Below are 20,198 nucleotides of genomic sequence, written 5' to 3' on the forward strand. Positions count from 1 at the left end.
GATAAGAAAAATGTTGAATTATAGAAAGGGCGTCACTTCTGACGTCATATACTGCCAGTGAGTGCAAATAAATCAAATAAATAGATGAAAAATATATTTTATATCAACTCTTCTAAAAAAATTAGTTAACATTTTATTGTACCCGAAACACTTAAAAAATGGCGAATTATGGGGGCCAAATTTAACTCCTATCATATATAGTTCTTTACCCTTATTTTAAATAAATGACATTTTAATCAGTACTAACTTATAGAAGTTTGTTATTCTTCAAACCATTTTTCATTTCCAGTACAAGTTATGCCCGATAGAATAATGTGAACAGCAAGGCTTACTTAGTGTTAGGAGTAGAAAGCTTTGTAGATTTTCAAGTTGAAAGATCTGCATGTATAGAGGGAATGGTACAGTATCCTATATAGGTAGCTCAACAACTCTTGTACCCTAAATACACATACAAATATGAAATCTTGTAGCATATTAAAAGCAACATATTTTTCAGCTCAATTTTTCTGTATAAAAATGGTAAATACCAGTACTCTATATTATTGCATCAACTCTACATAGAAATTGAAACTGCCAGAAAAATTACGTTATACCCTGTAAAGCAAATTATAACATTTATAACCAACTACAGTTCACATGTCCATTTTTAAAATTCTCTAATATTGCGTTGGAAAAAACAGAATAATTTAGGGATTTGGTTTTTCTACAAATCATAGCACTTATAATTAAATGAATGATTAGAAAAATAAATGCAGATGACAGCCTGCATTAATATGTATTTCGTGGAATGCTTGATATATCATACACTTCTAGCAAGCACAGAAATAAAACATCTCAAAACACTTGAACTCAGAAGGTACCAAAAACTCAATGTATAAGCACCAGCAAAATCATTGTGCAACTCTGAACAAAGTGCAAAATAAACAATAAACACCTGTCTATGTATATAAATAAATAGATCACTAGGGTAAGGAACTTCATTTTACAACCTGATATACATGTATATAGAACAAGTATGTATTGCAATATTAAACAAAATCTTTATCAAATCTAGTACTTTATTCATGGACCTTGAATGGTCATTTCTTCATCAGTCTACATTTGTTGGTAATTGAAAATCATTTCTTCAACAACACACAAAAGCACACATATAGCATAAATTGACCATATTTTCAACTCTTTAACTTTCTGAAGCACTGATTTTCAACTTAAATGACAACTGTATGTTTACAAATATTGACTCCTTTCCCTACAACATTTTTACTTTTGACATATATATTATCAGTAATTTGCACAGTGTGCGTAATTAAACGACCTATTCTTACATATTAATAATGATATGTTCACAAATTTTGTAAATAAATGAAGCAAGGCCAATGTTTGGAAAGCAAAAATCAATACAACCATTATTAGTTACAACACATAGTAGAGAGGTACTTATGTAAGGCAATAAGAAATGAAGCAGCCATTTTGTCATGTTTTGTAAACAAAAACACATTTTTACAAGTAACATGAAAAATACAATTTGTTGACAATGGACTTTCATTTCATCAGAAAAATTATGTCAAGTCAAGGAGAATGCGCTTTTATCATATAATTTGGAAACTGAAAGACATTTCAATACAACTGTACACAGAAGAAGTAACTGAACATAAAAACCCATCACTCGTATGTGGAGCAAAAAATAAATCTATTGCACACAGTATATAGGGCAAGTCACACATTAATTTCATCACAGTATACCTAATATATAATTCCATAGTCCATGTATACAGATGAGTGTTAAAATATATATTGCACAAAATGGTATATCCATCATATTTTGGGATGTTGTAGAAACAATGAATAAATATCTTACACACTTTGCAAACAAAGCATATCCATACAGTTATCCTTGATGAAGTAGGCAGGGATTAATGATATAAATCCCCCTTGATATTTGATTGTATCCACACTTGCTGATTTTTCTCTGTCAGTAAGTAAATCTGACATTTGAAGAAGTGGTGAAGCTTCAGTGAGAGGAAGGATCTAGGTTTGAACCTGAGGGTTGTCGGTCTAGGCTTGTGTTGCTGGCCGAGAACTGTTTATTGGAGCAGGAGCTCTTGTTCAGTCCGTCGGACATAGAACTACTGTACATTGACTCGTTATCACTGCTGGCCGTGGACCGTGCCTCACCTGAACTTCTCCACCGTCGACTTGACCCGGGAGATTTTCGATAGTCTATGTTGTACTGTAATTAGAATAAAGGTTTGTAAAAATCAATAATTTTATGAAAATTTAAAAACACAATTATTTTCCCTTAACTCCTTTTGATGAAATATTATTATTAGTGAACAGAAAACAAAAAACAATGCAAAATTAATTTCTAAAAGACTAATATCAAATTAAATGAACATGTCTGTAAGTATTTTCTTTGATGTAAACAAATTCTGAAAATGTCATTTAGAACCATTTTAACAAGAGCTTGAACTTAATTTGGGTAGTTGTGTCAAACAGCAATATGATGTAGGCCTGTCTATTTAAATGCTGGCCACTCAGCCTCCACTCTATGAAAACAACAAGGTTTGGCTTTTGAGCTAAGACTATGCAATCAATGTATATTTTGCTTGAAACCAGCATCATCTTTAACTTGTTTTGATGCAAGAAATAAATAGGTATGACATACTGAAAGTCCAAGGCCCAAGGTTAAAATGGTTCTAATAAAGCATGCATTATGGTCACTACAAAATAAAAGTCTACCTTAGTTGCACAGACAAATGAGGTTGTCACAACTTTTGCAATAATGTTCATCAAGTTCTTGGTTTCTTGGATTGCATTGTCAACCTATCCATAAACATAAAAAAGAAACATAATCTAATATGCTAACTGCAAGATAAAAATAAATAATTAGTATTTAATAGTTAATACAAGGTGATCTATTTGATAAGCCCTCCTACTCTACACTTGACATGCCAATTGAAAAATAAAAGGTCTAATTATGAAATACAATTTTTTTTAAAACTAATCTTTCAAGCAGATACTAGTATTACATACCGGTATGTACCTGTACTTCTCCTTTTATTTTTGCATTCAAATAAATACATGTAATCATAAAAAAATTGATTCTCCTTGAAAATTCTAAAACTGATGTTAATTCATTTCTCACATCCTAATTGATACATTCCAAAAATGTTTAAGAGGGCTAAATTGTGGTCCCCATTTTTTGACTATATAAATCTCCTTAAGAAGAAGAGTTCTGTATAAAGATATTAAAAAAAACATTCAAATTTTAAAGTAAAAATGTTTATTCACTTTAACAAATACATATTATATTAGTCCTACAAATAAGTTTTAAAGATGTAAGGTAGATCCTGATGGTTAATTTGTTGACCAACCAGCCTCCTCATACATAAACAGTTAGTGTGGTGTCTAATCTATGACTGCTTTATGATAAGTCTTGCCTTGTTGAAGGTTGCCGTTTTCCCACTGGTCTGAGTCCGCAGTATGGAGTGGAGCTGCTGACAGCAAGCAGGGATCCGCTCCAGGTTTGTCATCAGCTCCTCACGGTGGACACACAGAGGCACCTGTCCAAAATACGGATTTGATAATACATGTATTGCCTACTACATACTATATTGTGGAGATGCAGGTAACATGTGTACAGTAAAACATAATATTTTTAAGAGTAGGGGAATGAAACTGACTTCTTTTTAAGTGAATTTGTTATAATTATGAAAAGGTAATTGCTGAAACTGTGTTTTACTGTTACAGAATATGGAGATGGCAGACATGTAACTGATATAAATGACAAATTCACATACAATATGTACATTTTGGAGATGGCATGCATGGCAATGATATGAATGACAAATTCACATACAATATGTACATTTATACGGGTTTTCTGTACATAATACTGCTCACATCGTCAGTGGTTGACGAATGATGATCACAAGTATCAACCAAGACAATTAGAAATCTAATGAACATCTTTCGATAAAATCAATTGGAAAATAGTGGTACATTCCTGATATTAGCAATATTATCATTAATCAAATACTGAAGCACTAGCATCGAATACTGAAGCACTAGCATCCAATACTGATGCACTAGCATCCAATTCGCCATTACCTTATCACTAAAGTCCCTGACAGTTTTGTACAATTTGGTGCCTTCCTCAGAGAAGTACTCAGCCTGAATGAAGAGATCTTGGGTGGTTTTGAGTGGCCCCTCCCCCCGGGTAAACAGGTACATGGAGAAGGCCATACTGGACATGTTTTTGGCCCTCTTGACGATATCATTATCAGGTTCCTCCCACTTGTCAGTTTCTGCATCCATTTCTGATGTAATCAATTTCATTTCCAGACCAAGTTTAGCTATTTTTGCTTGTTCCTGAAATAAATCAAAAAGTAAGTGCTCCCTTGAGAAATTCTGCATAGTTTTATGAACATGAATGTGGTATTTAAGATAAGAGAACAGTAATACTCCTACTAATACAGTGCAAGTACATGTATAATAATCTCCAAGAACTGCAAGCTTAAAATATATGAGATTATTTTTAACCAGAAAAAGTATATCATTTTAATTAAAAATATACATGACCATTAATATGCATACCAAATTTGATATAGGTCAGATAGTTTTGTGCTGAAATAACAGGTCAAAAAACTTAATTTGTACATACTAAGGATAAAGATTTTAAAACAAACATTAAATAAGTGGAATGTTTTCATCATAATAAAAACCAAAGTGTGTATTATTAACCATTTAAAAAATCATTTCAAAAAAAAAATTAAAATGTCGTAAGATTCATTTTTGATTACACTTCTTAATCATTTCCTTTGAAGTGCAAAGCTAATTAAACTATTTCATAACTAAACTACCATTTTTGTTTAAAATGGAAGAAATAAATCAACTTGCTAAAATAAAACTGTCAGATACATTACAAATTCTATCACATAAATCATAAGGAAAACAAGAACAGCCCACCTCTCTGGATATACAGATAGAGGTTACTTTTTCAATTAATCCTAATACTCCATGACAACTTAACTGATTCAGAAACACTCGATCGCCAGAAGTTAGAAGATTGCTTACACCTCTTGAATTAGATAAGTGATTCCATCACTTAACAACTTAATATCCCCCTACATTCACACAAGACACTTCTCCCAAGACATATACATTGCACAAAAATTGTAACACTGCTATACAGCTCTCAGCACTGGCGAAATCACTGTCAATTGTTCCTATAGAGTAAATTTCTTCCCTGACTCCTATGTCTTGTGTATTGATCTGCAGTGTTACTTGGTAAGCAACCATTTTTGTATCTACAGGACTATAATACGCTAATTGATAATGACATATAACTGCTGCATCTTCTTATTCTGCCCCACCAACTCACATTTATCTTACCAGATAATTACTCCGTCAAGCTTTAAAAATTTTACTGCATATTATCCCCCTCGATTTGTGACTGGTCCGCCATATTATTTCTCTCTCTTTTGCATTTAACCCCCCCCCCCATTTCCAACTTATGGGTAATTGTCTAATAGATTTTGGGATTTCCTGGATCTAAATCTTTAATGAAATAATTACATTTCCATTTGATGTTTTGCAAATGAACATAAAGTTATGGTGCAGTATTAGAGAATTAAGCAGAAACACATCAATTTGAATTAGCCAATAATGTGATTAATTGATGTACACCAGCAGTATGTTACACAGATATCACTGCTATCAGCTCAAACAAATAGGCAGTTTTCTGATTACAGCTGTTTTGTTGTAAATTTCAGGACTCTTAATTAATTGACTGATTACCATCCATTGATACCTCTACCTACCAATATTCCTTCTCTGATTATAGAGAACCATTCCCTGGAATTTTTCCATGCACATTAATTATTTCCTGAGGAATCAATTTAACTGACATACATGTCACACTGCAAAACTCTTAATGATTCAAAGCCCATAGATTCAGAAGTATTTACGGTGTCAAAATGGGTTACAGAAGCTTAATACAATCCTCCGATCAAAGACTATCATCATACATCGCTATATTATCCTATATATTCACACAGACCTTGAGACAAATAAGGCAATAAAAGGAAATCAGGAAGCTCTCTAACTTCATCTGCCCACAACTTGACTGTAGATGACATTTTACAACTCGGTGTTAAACTAGATGTCAGATTTGATAATGCAAATTTACCCCGAGTATGACAAAGTTTGCTATTACCATCGGGAGAATTTTTCCAAGACAAATCAGATTTGCCTATAACAGTTTGCTGTCCATAGAATGCCAGAATTCAAGATCAATGAGATTTGAACATAAGTGAATTTGAGAAAATTAAGCCATCATGAATTATTTATCATATAATCCGATAAAATCTTGAAAATAATACAGGATAAGAATTTTTAGGATTCCATTTCCTTTTCATAAACAGTATCATTAGCTGCTCGGCTTTTAAAAATCCCGGCTCTCTGATCCACATTCTGTCATGTACATGTAATAAGAGAGAAAATATCGTTCCTGGTCGGAATATATATAATCATGTACCCTCAATTACATTATGTACAAGTCAGGTGTTCCATCATCCCTCTGAATAACACAGGTTTATAATATACATATACTAGTATGCAAGCCTAATACATGTAACTGCTCTTTATTCTCCTTATATTATTTTCTTTATTAATTTTTTTTACATCAATACCATTTATGATCGGATAGATTCCTTCCTCCTGTCAATTTCTTTATATTAGTGCTTGAGGTGGTATGGGAAACTGTCATATTGATGTTGATGAAAGAGAACAGTAATTAAAATACTTTCAGCATTGTAGAATTTTTAAATTTCACAATATTTAACCAAACAAAAGTTTTCAAAAATTTTGGAAAGGTGAAAATTATAAAAGCCCCAGCGGGATTTGAACTGATGATTTACAGATTCGTAGGTAACGCTCTAACCAACTGTGCTACTCTATTAGGTAACATCTCCGAAAAGATTTATGGGTGTCCCATACCACCTCTATACCATTACACTTCTTTCTTTTCATCTGCTCTATACAAGTTCTTAATACCATATTATACTGCATTCCATCCTAACCTTTTAATTTTCTTCATCCTCTAAGACAATTGAACACAACATTGGTTCAATGTTCAAAGTTAAATACTATCAAGATGAACAATTGTCAATTTCTTGGTATTTGCACTGATCACTTATTATACATTCAAATTAACTCCTTCTTTGAAGCATCGAAACTGGGGACATAAAAAGCATATTAATTACTTTAAAATTGAATGGAAATATGGTGGCAATTTAATTACCATAACAAAATTATGAAAAATGCTATCCACCAAAAACTGAATTTCTTGATACCTGGTAAATAATAATTTCAACAAACATCGATTTGAAGAAAGTATTTATTCAGAAAACTTTCAAAGGGATTCTACATTAGCAATCATACTTAATTGATTTCTCTCCAAACCAACAATCTCTGAGTAGATCTTCAATACACTTTAGCAAGTAAAAACTATTAGGGCTACTTCTCCCCAGAGAGGGACTATCATAAAAACGGGGCACCAACCACATCTGCACTCCTCCGTTTGTCCATCTTGAGGATGTCAAATGTACATTTGGCACAATAAAAATTATTGATTTCTTTACCAAAGAAAAAAAGTGATTACTTTGTGATCGCACAGACTTCTACGAGACAACACGAAACCCCAGTACAGTTTCATCAGTACTTTCCCCAGAAAATTATCCCCACCGCACACTGCTAGGAAATCAATAGTCCTCCCCGCCTCTCATACTCTTCTTTAATTGTAGTGAGTCTGGGGTCCTCTACAGCATAATTACAATTTACAGTGGGATTCATCAATAGAGATAAGTTTCCTAATCACATTTAGCCTACAAAGCTTTCAATTTATAGCTGTTTTACTTTTTTTGAAGAACTTTTCCACAGTCGGATTTTTTTTTCCTTATCTTGCTACCAACAATGTCAGAAATGTTGGAAAGATATGTACCATTAAATTTTTGGTTTACAAAATCATTACCATGAGTATGTTTGAACACACTTTTGTGTCTTTTGGGTATATCGCAGTAAACTGTTTACAGGGTACATCGTTTTCTTAATACTTTTAAATTCACACTATCCACAAAATATACACACTATCAGTGTAATGGTATTGTTCTTCAACAGGTCAATTTTTCAATCAACAATTCCTGACCATTTTCCTTTGAAATAAATGTATATCAATATTTATCCAAAAAGAATATTTCACAAAATACTGTAAAAAACTTTTATTCGCGACGACTTTATTTCGCGATTAACTTCCGATTAACTGGTTCGCAACAACTAATGTTCGCGACCTAGCCTTATTGAAACCTGTGTTGTTTTAACAACCATATGACAAGGACTGGTTCACGGCGAGAAATGTTCGCGATGACGAGGCTCTCGCTAACCTCGCGGAAATTTCTCACACACGAATAAAAGTTGGTTTACAGTAAATTTGGAAGTGAACTTCATAATGTACAGTTGCATTATATTGTGTCTCAATCAATCACAGAGAATTAAATCATGCCCTTAATAAGGACACAGGCTCCTTCAGTTATCACTTTATACAAGCAAGAACCCAACCCATTTACAAAGAAATTTTGAACCTTACAGAGTAATGAAGAAATGAAATAAACTCATTTGCCAATAACCTTTATACATGTGAAGGAGGATATGAGAAACCCTAGAACTTTTCAGTCATAGAATGATAATTTGATAAATGTACATGTTGTTTAATCATGTATGCTAGCTGCCACTGAAATCCATGAAATGCATGAATTACAAAGATCTGAGAAACTGCTGGAATGTTCTGTCATGATACAAAAGACATGAAACACAAAAACCCTACATATACACAATGTGCATACAACTACACTATTACACCACTGAATTGTTACAACACATACTAAACTCACCTCAGCATCCAGCTTTACTGGGCGTAATCCTCGAGAATTTGTCCCATGTTTCTGTTAAAAAACAAGAAATCCCATCAGAATGCATTTAAAGATTTTATTCAAATTAAGCTTCAAAAAATTGCAGAGCTATAGAAACGGGAGCTTCTCTTGGCAGATTCTTAAAATTAGAAAACTTGTTTGTGAATCTTGAGATCTCCTGACGTTGGCAAAATCCTTGCTATCAATTATAGGGTCTCTTTTCCTAAGTACTAACTGCTTCAGTATTACGTATGCATTCCAGCTAATGAACACACACTTACTGTGGTATAGAATTAATAAAGTCAATATCATATTCCAGAGTTCCTGTGTTAATCAATAAAACTGAAAAAATTACACTGACAGCTAGAACACAACAGTCAAACATGCATCAATCAGGCAATAAAAAATATTGCTTCAACAATGTACCCATAAAAGGCATTTAAAATATGACCATATAGATAATTCTCATTTCTGAAACAACTAATACATATACCTTCGATAATTTCGAAAAAAGAAATGAATATCTAGTTTCAATCAACCGAGAATAAGAGTACAATAAATATTGGTTTTTCTTCATATTAAAATCAACAAACATTTGTTCATTTATTGGTCAGGGGATTATTCATTAGCTATTAAGGCCTTAAATACTTTCATTATTCAGTTTCACACAAAGGTGCAAAATTATCAATTTGTTCACTATATTCCAAAATCAATATGTTTTTGTAACTAAATAATACCACTTTTAAATGAGCTTTTTTTACAATATGGATTACAGGAATTTTTTTAAGAGCAATTTGAATATTGGCATAAGAATATAATGCTATGATGTATAGTGGGTCCAATTTGTAACATTTTACATTTTGTGAATGTATAGTGAATGTACTTGGACAAAATGGACACAACATTCACATTTCTCAATAATCCATGTTTTTATGCAATAAATTTTACTTTATTTGACAAATCAAGTCTCTAAATCTAGAGCAAAAAATCCATCCTACATCAAACCAGGAGTCAAAAAATATCATGCTGCAGTAAGTTGGAACAAACTGCTGAATAGACTGACAGAGAGCAAACTGCTGAATCGACTGACAGATAGATGTCAAATATTGTATGGAATTTTATTTTTGTGGTTACACTGTAGAGTACTATATACATGTACCTGACATTAATTTAGGGGTTATATAAGAAAGGTTTCACTGTACAATATTAATATTGCTCTGACATATTGGATTTTACTCTCCTAATATACAGTTTGTCATTTGATACTGGGAAGTGCTGCTATAGATGATACTTCCACTGACAGTACATTATAAATCTTGAGAGCTGAATAAAACAAGTTCCACTCAGTGAAATCAATGTCAGTATGCTTGCTGAGCATGTTGTTGTACAGAACAATATGTCATAAAAACAAGAAGATGCACAATTTACACTATATACTGTTTCATATATCACGGTAGACCATAGTTCAGAAAATTTTAGAGAAATTCAATACGTACCCTCATTCATATTATAAAAATATGCGTAATTCAAATTAGAAACTACGTATACATGTACTTGTCATGCCAAATAACATATAATTGATTTTAAAATAAATAAACATCGACAAAATCAACTCCCGTCAGTTCTTCAGTACTTTGATTATATTTGAGCATTAGTGTATCCATTGATTTACAAATCAACTGCTTACATTCTGAAGACTATCAATTACTGGTATGTCAGAGCAAATAGAGTTATAGTAGTTTGATTCTTAACAGTTTGAATTGGGTATTTTTAGTCTGAAAAATGGGGAAAATGGAGTAATTGGGTAATTAAATTGTGTATAGAACAATTTATGGGTACCAGTCATATAAGGAAATCTGATATATCAACTATATGGTAGCGCTCAATCAACATTTATACACGATTCACCTGGTAAGGTATATAGATTGTCAGAAAGAAAAAGTGACTGTCTTTATAATTAGACCTGATACAACAAGAGCAGCTGTTTTGTGTCTGGGTAATTACACACGCCATACTTCATTTGGTATGAGGTTTTGAATAACATAAAAAAGAGTGTACATATAAATCTAAATCATGCAAATAACAGCAACAGTACAGAGTGGTTTCTATCACAATACTGAAAATGAAAAAAACATGGGGGGGGGGGGGCTAATTTACTTTGAATTTAAGAGAAGAAAAATTTAAACATAACAATATCATAGAAATAATATGAATGAATACACTGGGTACATGTAGTTTTCATCTTGAATATGTACAATCATGTTTAAAAACAACACAAAGAAAAATGTCTCCATACTTAGAGTAATTTACACTTATACTTACACATACCTTTGCACAGTAAAACACATATATCACACAGTAATAAAAGAATAAAAATGTAGATATAAGTTATATGTATTATAATTTCTATTATAATGGTGAAATCTTTTGAATATTCAAACAAGATCTAGACAAATCAAGAATCACACATAGAGACATATCTCTTGTTTATTCTACCAAAAATTCCTTCTTTCTTTTCTTTGTTTGTCTTTATCTCTCTCTTTGTATTTTATGACTACATCACAATGTGACTCATGTGCAAAATATTTTTCATCTGCTTGATGTTACATTTAAATTTTGAAAAAATTAGTGTTATTTTTTAAAGATAAAGTATCTAATTTTATGAAATAGTATTATAAAATTCATCATAATTAATATTAAATGCTTTACAGTTTATATCTGTAGCATAAACTGTCCTAGAGTTAAATGATGTCCTATAACATTGGTAACAATTCAAATCATTCCTTATTTTGAAATGAATTTAATTTGAAGTGAAACATATACACCTGAAAATAACTACGAGAACACAGCTCTTGAAATGAGACAGAACAAACTACAAATCAAATGACAATACTGTGTCTTGACTACTACACATGTAAATATACTTTCAGGAAAGTTTTTGAAAAAATAATGAATTTGCAATCATAACACATGATATAAATAAACAAGTCAGTGCACCACGATCATCTCATTGTGATACTGACAGACAGACAGTGTAGAGACAGTTGATAGACAGACAGACAGACAGACAGTGGAAAGACAGGACAGAGAGTGAGACAATGAGTTGTCTTATATTATACACAGAACTCACAGGAGGCATAGCTGGACATATCTGTCATCCAGGGAGGCAAAAAGAAAGAAAACCATTGCAAAGCCCAGCTTAAGCTTGAGTATTAAATGAATCTATTTCTGTTTATCTTTAATTCTCCTTAATACACAGATAATTTTTTATTTCATTGCCATTGTGAAAAAAAACCAGTCATATTACCGGTATGTGTTGATTTAAATATTGGGTTTTATTTTGGTATTTTTCTAGGAGATTTAACCATCTTTATCAGAAAATAGAATAGAGAACTGTAAAAGTTATCTTTCTTGATCATAATTTTTTAAAGAATATTAGTCCATCTTCTTTGAGGATGAAAAGTTCAAGTCATTCATGTAATTCACTGCAAAACTTCCACCACATTCTGTTAAGATATATACTATTAGCGTATGTATACATCATAAAGCTAGGACGCTGTGTTAAAGTCTTACCCCAGGTCTAGGGAGGGACAGGTACACAGGCTTCTCTCCCCTGCCCTGACATACGTCGTTGATTTCCTTGACCATGATTGACAGGTCGTTGATCTGGCTCTCCCAAGAGTCAGCGAACATGTCCAGGTTCTCTTGGGTGATCTTACTGCCAGGGTACTGGGAGAGGGTCTGGGCTGACAGCAGGGTCTGAAAATATTTAGCAAAAATATTCAAAATTTAAATCAAGTTTCATTTTTATAAAGTTTCATTTGGATGTAATTCTAAGGATTTAGTTTTTAAAAGTATAATGAATAAAGACTGCAATTTATATTCTATCAGAGATGATTATTTCTGGGTGAGGGGTACCCACGAAATCTACAAAAAATAAAGCTCCTATGAATTCTAATGATTCCACAGAACCACAATTGAAAACTTTATATCTACTAAATAAAATAAAGGTATCTAGAAGTTGTGTTCACTAACCAGTGGTCCCAAGTTCTTCAACACAAATTCATTGTGTTCTGCTGCGATAACCAACTGTTCATTTGTAGCAATGTGTCGGAATAATTTGCACACCTGTCAAACAATAACAATAATTGAGATCACCATATACTGACAAAAAACTGCAAACATTTTCACTAGGATTCCATGTCATCTCACAACTACTGCATAAATCTTTTTAAGAATAAGCTAAATGCAAAACTATAATCCATTACCAGCTCTGTTGCAACATAATACATGTATACAAGTACGAACCTCCTCAAGCTGTTGCATGTGCTCTTCAAATTTGACGGTCATCTCTGCCACTCTCTGCTGATCCCCGCTACCCCCTGCAGCCTTCAAGTGCTTCAGAATCTCATGATCCTCATTGGCTTTAAAAAGTTCCGAGGCTTGGTCCATCGCAGTATCTTGGAGCTGTAAGATTTATACAGAAAATTCCTTCCTTTGTTGTTTTAAAAGAAAAAGAAGGGTTGCAACATAGCACAATGCATTTACAGTTGAAGGCAATTGAATTTTTATACAAAAAATTAGTGGAATACTCATAGGATGATTCAATTATCTTTTACAACTACTAAGTATACTGCATGATTTACTTTTAAAAGGAGTTTCTGCATCTGCTGTGGGTCTATTATTACACATAACACAAATGGGAGAAGTTATAATCAATGGCCTAATATGTCATGACATGTACATGAAATGCTTTTAAATCTTTTAGGTCAATACAGATATGTTAATCATATTTTAAACCCAATAACAGCTGTGTTTATACTTGTTGTCATCTTCAGTTCTATTGAAAATCTCATACCAAAATTATCAACCAATTTTCCTAATGCAAAAAATTTCTATTAGAATTTTTGATATTTCAACTTATAGTAAGGTCATCATTAAAATTGCACAGCCACAAAAAAGTGAATGAGATTTTTTTAAAATCACACACTCTACTGATCTAAGACCTGTGCATTAAATTGTTACATCATTCAATTCTTGCCAAATACCATTACCCGCTAGTGCATTGTTACATTATTTTTAGTATATAATTTTATATTTTGATAAAATGATGTAACAATGCACCAGCAACAAATGGTACATGTACTTGGTGACAATTGGTCGTACGCTAGTATATAATATTGAGTATTTCAGGTATCTTGTTAGTTAGTCCTAGGAATAAGATTACCTGTTTGTTGAGAGATTTAGCAGCAGTTAGGGTCCTTAAGATGGCCTTCTCCATCTCGGGACTCGGATTGTTGGAATTTCTCTGATTCTGTAATAAAAGGAATAGAAGTTCTACAAAATCAATCGTAAAAAAGTTGTAAATCAAGGTTGCCACTACTTAGAACCATTTTAACAAGAGCTTGGACTCCGGGTAGTTGTGTCATACAGCACTGTGACATTGGTCTGTCTATTTTATTCCTAGCCACTCAGCCATGGCTCTTTGAAATCAAACAGATTTGTCTGGCTTTAGAGCTAAAGAATACGTAACCGGTGCATATTTCACTTGAAACCGCATCATTTTTAACTTGTTTTGACACAAGAAATAGAGAGCTAAGCCCTACTGAAAGTCCAAAGTCTTGTTAAAATGGTTCTAATTACATGCATATCCGACTATCAGTCTTACTACAGATACAGTTCACCTACATGTAAATTGTAACTCAAATTTATACTTATCTGGATACTAATTTCTGACTTGATTTGCACAACACATATAGTTCTGATCATAAACTTGAAATTTATTTCTGACTTGAATTGCACTACACACCTAGCCTTGAGTTTGACATTCATTTCGACACGAGTTGCCCTACTCACCTTACTAATTCTGAGCAGGACACTCATTTCTGACTTGAGCCTATCACAGGTCTGTAGGATGGACTCGCGGTGCTGATGGGAGGTGTAAGCGGAGTCTGTGAAGTCCTGAGTGGTCTCCACTAGGATTTCTAAGGCACCAGTCAGTTTCTCCTTACAGCTCGCTGTTACACCTGTCATCCGAATCATCTCAACCTGATCCTGTTATAATAATGTTTATACATTTAAAAAATGCAGAAATCTTATCAACTTTGAAAATTTTCACCAAAAATATTTGTGCTTATCTGATAATGAAATTTTTATTAAATTTCTAATTTTTATTTCAGAAAAATCTGAAATGCTATTTAACTATTCATGTATCATAATCATTAATGTTCTATTTCTAAATAAGAATGTCAGAATAACCTCAAACTCTTTGAAAGCTTTACAAGCAGAGTGGGCATTGTCCAGCCCTATCCCAGAATCCCCATTATGGACCGGTGACACATGGCCATTGGCCTGGCCCGCCCCCTCATCCATGACAATGTGGTGAATCATGTTGAGGGCCCCTCTCATCAATTTAAACACTCCCTCCCTGTTCTGCTTGGCTGTCTCACAGTCGGGGTGCCTTAGGCAGACCTAGCAAAGTGTTATACAGCTGTCACTTGGTGTCATGCAATTTTTTATTCTAACAGATCTGCAGCATTATTTTATTTTTTGAAATAACGATACATTACATCAAAGTATTGCTTACTAAGAAAATGTTGTTATCTATATACATTGTGTACAATTCTAAATACAAATACAGACATGTACATATCAAGATTTAAAAAATTGCTTTAATTGACAAACATATCATGGCCCTCAGGGGTTTTACCAAATTCTTACATTGACCACAATACATGAAGGCTACATATTACATAACAAAACCACAATGGTTCCTAGATAAACATCTCTGTTGTTTCACAAGATCCCATTATGATCTACTGAGTGATAAATGACCCTACCTTACAGGATGGCAGTAACATCATGGTGGATTTCTCCAGTACAGCTCGGGCCGCTCCCATCTGTGCCCTATGTTTATCACTCTTCAAATCCTATAGGCAAAAGTTAACACAAAATGTACTGAAGAAGTTTATAAATATTTATATAAAGCCAGTGATGAAAAGGTTCTTCTAAACTTGAATGCCTACTTTCAAAAATAGTAGATTATATTTCTTTTAAAATCTCTTTTACAAAGATCTCAAACACTGATAACTTGAATACAATGGATATGTCGAAGTGATTTGTAAGTCCAAACCACTGATTCTTTAAGTATTTTACCTGCGATATCTCGAATACTCGGATATCTCCAAGTTTTTAAACAGTCCCAACTAGTCTGAGATAACGAAGTTTGATGTTATACTCTTTTCAAAATTATAATAAAATTGTTGAAATTGCTTGCATTCCGTATGATTCATAAAATATCAACATACTAAGTGATCTATATTACACAATTCATCAATTCACATAAGATACTGTGTCTGTAAAATATTTCATTAGCATCACCATGTGTTTGTAAATGTATGACTACATATTCATTTTGTTAAAAGAACTACAAAATAAAAAATATATATGGTAGAAAATGTACAATTTACACATACATTTCTAACATCTAAAATTTTATTCAGTAATGAACACTATAATTTGAACCAAATATGTATTTTAATTAGAATAGTAGGAGTTATTCCCCTTTAATTGTCCTCACATTCTGCCTATCTCCGGTGAGATGGGCCAGTTCCACCATCTCGTTCCCAAACTGTGAGAAGCAGTTGACAAAGTCTGTGAATGTGGTGACAGAATACAGCTCATTCAGGGTATTGGATACCTACAGCAAGGAGTTAAAGACGAACTTAGAGATAATTCATATTGTGTTAGAGTCACAATCACATTAATTCAAATTTCATATCTCTAAGGTCATTGTTTTGGTGAAGAATATTATTTCAACAAGTACATGTACCTTGTTTTTAAATTTAAGAAACATCTACATAATGACTTATCTGATTCACACGAATTGGTTAAATGTGGAATATAAATGTAAACTATCGGGGTAGTACCTTGTTCTTAGATATAAGAAGCTGCTTGACAATGACTTTATCAGCAAGGAGCAAGACTTTGGTGACCGCTGACAGTAACTGGCGAGCTGCCCTGACCATGGCCGTCTTCTCCGCAAACTGTTGGCTATTAGTGTGTGATGTGGCATCGACTGATGTCAAGTGTTGGATGCTGGTGCCTGGCGAATAATAGATAGGTAATGCATGATAAAGTAACTCAATCTGTAGGTGTTTACATATCATCTAATTCATGTCTTATATCATCTAATTCATGTATTTTGGTAATGATTCGAACTGAAGTTAAGGTGCAATTTCTCTACACAAGCCAAGTGAGTATTCCCGAAACCAAGAGTTGTATATACAGAGTGACATAATTAGGAGATCTTTGGTCAATTGCAGAACATGTACTTGTTCAATAATACAACATGTACATTATTGAAATACATTCAGACGAGGAATGATGCCCTCCTTCCAGTATTAATAGAGTGTTGTATAGATACATGTATATATACACTGTATTATCGTTCAGAGCTTTATATTTAAAGCCAAGTGAAATTGTTGTTAACCTTTGAACAAAGACATCACATGAGTGTTTGCTTTCTATGTTTAAATGCATTAAAACAGCTTTTTTTTTCTTCTCAGCTATATCATACCTTTTACTGAGCAAGTTGATGCCTAAGGAAAAGAGCCAAGTTGTATAAAAAGATTTGTTAACATAAAAAATCATTAAGCATATGTAATAATGATATCATATACAAGTACATGTATATGTAACTATTGCATATATGAGAACTATAAATGCATATATAATAAATATATCATAAATATGTCTTCCCAGTATATATTATAGTTTATGTATAGGGTCCTGATAAGACTGTCTATGTGTGACTTAAGACTGAATATATGCATGCATTTATCAACTGAATCTCAGACAGAGACAACATATAACTGCCCTGACCTGCATTTCTAGCCTCTGCACAGGCCTGGCACATGTCCGCACTGATCTCTGGGTTCTCTGTGGCAATGGTCTGTCCCACTGACACAAACCTCTCCACCGCCAGACACACCGCCTGCCCCACCCTGACCAGGGCTTGTGTGGTTTTCTCTGTTACTCTGGGTCTCTCCTTGTGGTTTACCAGCGTTGTTATCTGTTAATACAGGACACCACTGATTGTAATAGAGACTTTCCCTATTGAGATAAGCACATGTACATGTATATAATCTTCATCTTTTCCTACATTTCCCAATTAGAAAAAAAAAGCTTGCTATATTCATAAATCTTTTAAAAAATATTATGTACTACATGTATATACATATGTATACTGTCACTGCATGTACTGTTAGTGTATTCAGTGACTTATTTACTGACAAAAACAAACATCACTTACAGCCCCTAGAGCAATTTGTACATGTAGAGCTACTTGAGAGAGACAGGAATTTAACTCTGACAAAGAGATCAATAACAAGATAAAGATTCACCAATATAAAACTCAACATAGATTTACGACACACAAGGAAAATTTATAACTACACATGTACATGTATATTGGTTTTTAACTCACTACCCTTCTGCTTTAAAATGGTCATTCTGTATTTCTCTGTTACTATACTATGTTTGCTTTTCAGCATCAAGATGGAGAATTTGTTTGCACTAGAAGATTTAACATAAGGATCTTGTCTTCAGCTTGCCATTTACAAGCTTGGTTCATGCCTGTAATATCAACAAGCCAGAATTATCTCCCGAGTTTGATTCCAGTCTGCAGTTTTCCTCTATATCTAGGCCTGGATTACCGTAGCTGCACAGCCCCCTCGTGCATGCAAGAAATATCAATATTTTACTGCAGTTCACCTGGAAATTTATTGGCAAATACATTGCTTGACAGCTTCTAAAAGAAATGGTTTTATTTATGTGTGTCATTAGATTAAACATATTATTGGAGGGTTGATATGGAAATAAATTCATGTTTATTTAAAAACTTTGTAACAAATAATTTCTTTTGTGAAAACATCATTCAATAAAAGATTGAGAATCATTTTTTCTAAATCATATAACTTCAGGTAAGCCATTTAGCATCTTGCAAATATTTCACCAATAATAAATTAATTTGATTGTAATTTCCAACAACAGAACAAAGGACTTATTTATGTAATATAGTTATTCTGTATGATCAAAATTTATCAGGAATGTTTTGTAAGTTCACAATGAAAAAACAAATAATAAAGAATTGAAACCTATAAAAAAATCAAGCAAGACATAATCCTGCTAATATTTGCAATGAAAAATATCATGGTATCTTTATTTCCCAAATAGATTTTGCACCGTCCTGTAGATCACTGCATTTGATAAATATGTAAGTCATGACACATTTATACATGGTCCAAATTAAGAATAAGCATTTTAAATCCATGTACATTATCATATTGAGCTTTTTACATTTTCATATTGAGCTATAAGTTGATAAATACCCATAAATAATCAATACCCAATCATGATCTACTTGGAAATTAATGAAAATAATGCACAAAACTAAAATGCACTATTTTTTATTAGAATTTTGTCAGCTTTACAAATTGTTTGAACTTCTTGTAACATTGGTTTTTTTTTAATGAGTTTATATCATTTTAATACCTCTGAAAGAAAAACAAACATATAAATTTATGTTTTGGAAGTTTGTGTTGGCAACATTTTCCAGACCTCACTTAACTCGCGTCTAAACATCTGGTTACAAAAAAAAACAAGTTGGGGTTTTTATGAATGATGCATGAAATTATTGGATACTGTTCTCTTTTGTTTGTTACACTGTAAGGCATGCATGCAAATCCATACATCATCATTGACAAAAATATCTGTCAATAAACTGAGCCCTGTCCCTTTATAAAGCTTTAAAGTATAAGCATTAATCAAAAATTGCTTCAAAATGTAAGGAAAAAACATGAGGGTAACAACAAAAGGGACCCCCATCATTCATGTCGCCTCTGACCAAGATGATTCAATCTAACAACACAATGCCCTACCTGAGTAACTAGGGGAATCAAGGTTTGCTCCACGGACTTTGTGCGTATTTCCAAAGACAACCGAGCATCATTTACTTGAGGTCCAGCCATTCTTCGGCAGCTGAAGAAAGTGACGTATTGTTGGGTGAAAGGTTAACCGCATCACATCGCTTATATCAATGTAAATACACTGGAATATTGTTCTATTAATGTTTTAGCAATGCTCTATAAGAAACAATTTTCACTTATTTACAGAATAATTATTGCGTGTTTATTTCGTATGCTTGATGAGGCATATTTCAACTCAGAAATT

At 32.9% G+C, this 20,198-nt stretch overlaps 1 protein-coding gene across 3 annotated transcripts; it reads right to left on the reverse strand.

Moving 5' to 3' along the window:
* Positions 1-19: 19 nt before the first annotated feature.
* Positions 20-20,063, reverse strand: LOC128191954 (alpha-catulin-like). Of its 3 annotated transcripts, none has more exons than XM_052864338.1 (17): positions 19,907-20,063; positions 17,850-18,039; positions 16,895-17,070; positions 16,546-16,665; positions 15,806-15,895; positions 15,225-15,437; positions 14,823-15,020; positions 14,194-14,280; positions 13,275-13,433; positions 13,002-13,094; positions 12,540-12,725; positions 12,097-12,117; positions 8,949-8,999; positions 4,111-4,371; positions 3,441-3,563; positions 2,740-2,823; positions 20-2,230 (listed from the first exon to the last, which is right to left on the reverse strand). In XM_052864338.1, exons 1-17 carry the CDS (start codon positions 19,994-19,996, stop codon positions 2,012-2,014), a joined length of 2,361 nt encoding a protein of 786 aa, XP_052720298.1. In that variant the 5' UTR covers positions 19,997-20,063; the 3' UTR covers positions 20-2,011. The 3 variants fall into 3 exon arrangements, with proteins under 3 accessions (XP_052720298.1, XP_052720300.1, XP_052720299.1); XM_052864340.1 differs by lacking the exon at positions 19,907-20,063 and adding an exon at positions 17,545-17,566 and having other exon boundaries at positions 17,850-17,992; XM_052864339.1 differs by lacking the exon at positions 12,097-12,117.
* Positions 20,064-20,198: the final 135 nt, after the last annotated feature.

This window comes from Crassostrea angulata, chromosome 7 (genome assembly GCF_025612915.1).
Source record: "Crassostrea angulata isolate pt1a10 chromosome 7, ASM2561291v2, whole genome shotgun sequence".
NCBI classification, from domain to species: domain Eukaryota; kingdom Metazoa; phylum Mollusca; class Bivalvia; order Ostreida; family Ostreidae; genus Magallana; species Magallana angulata.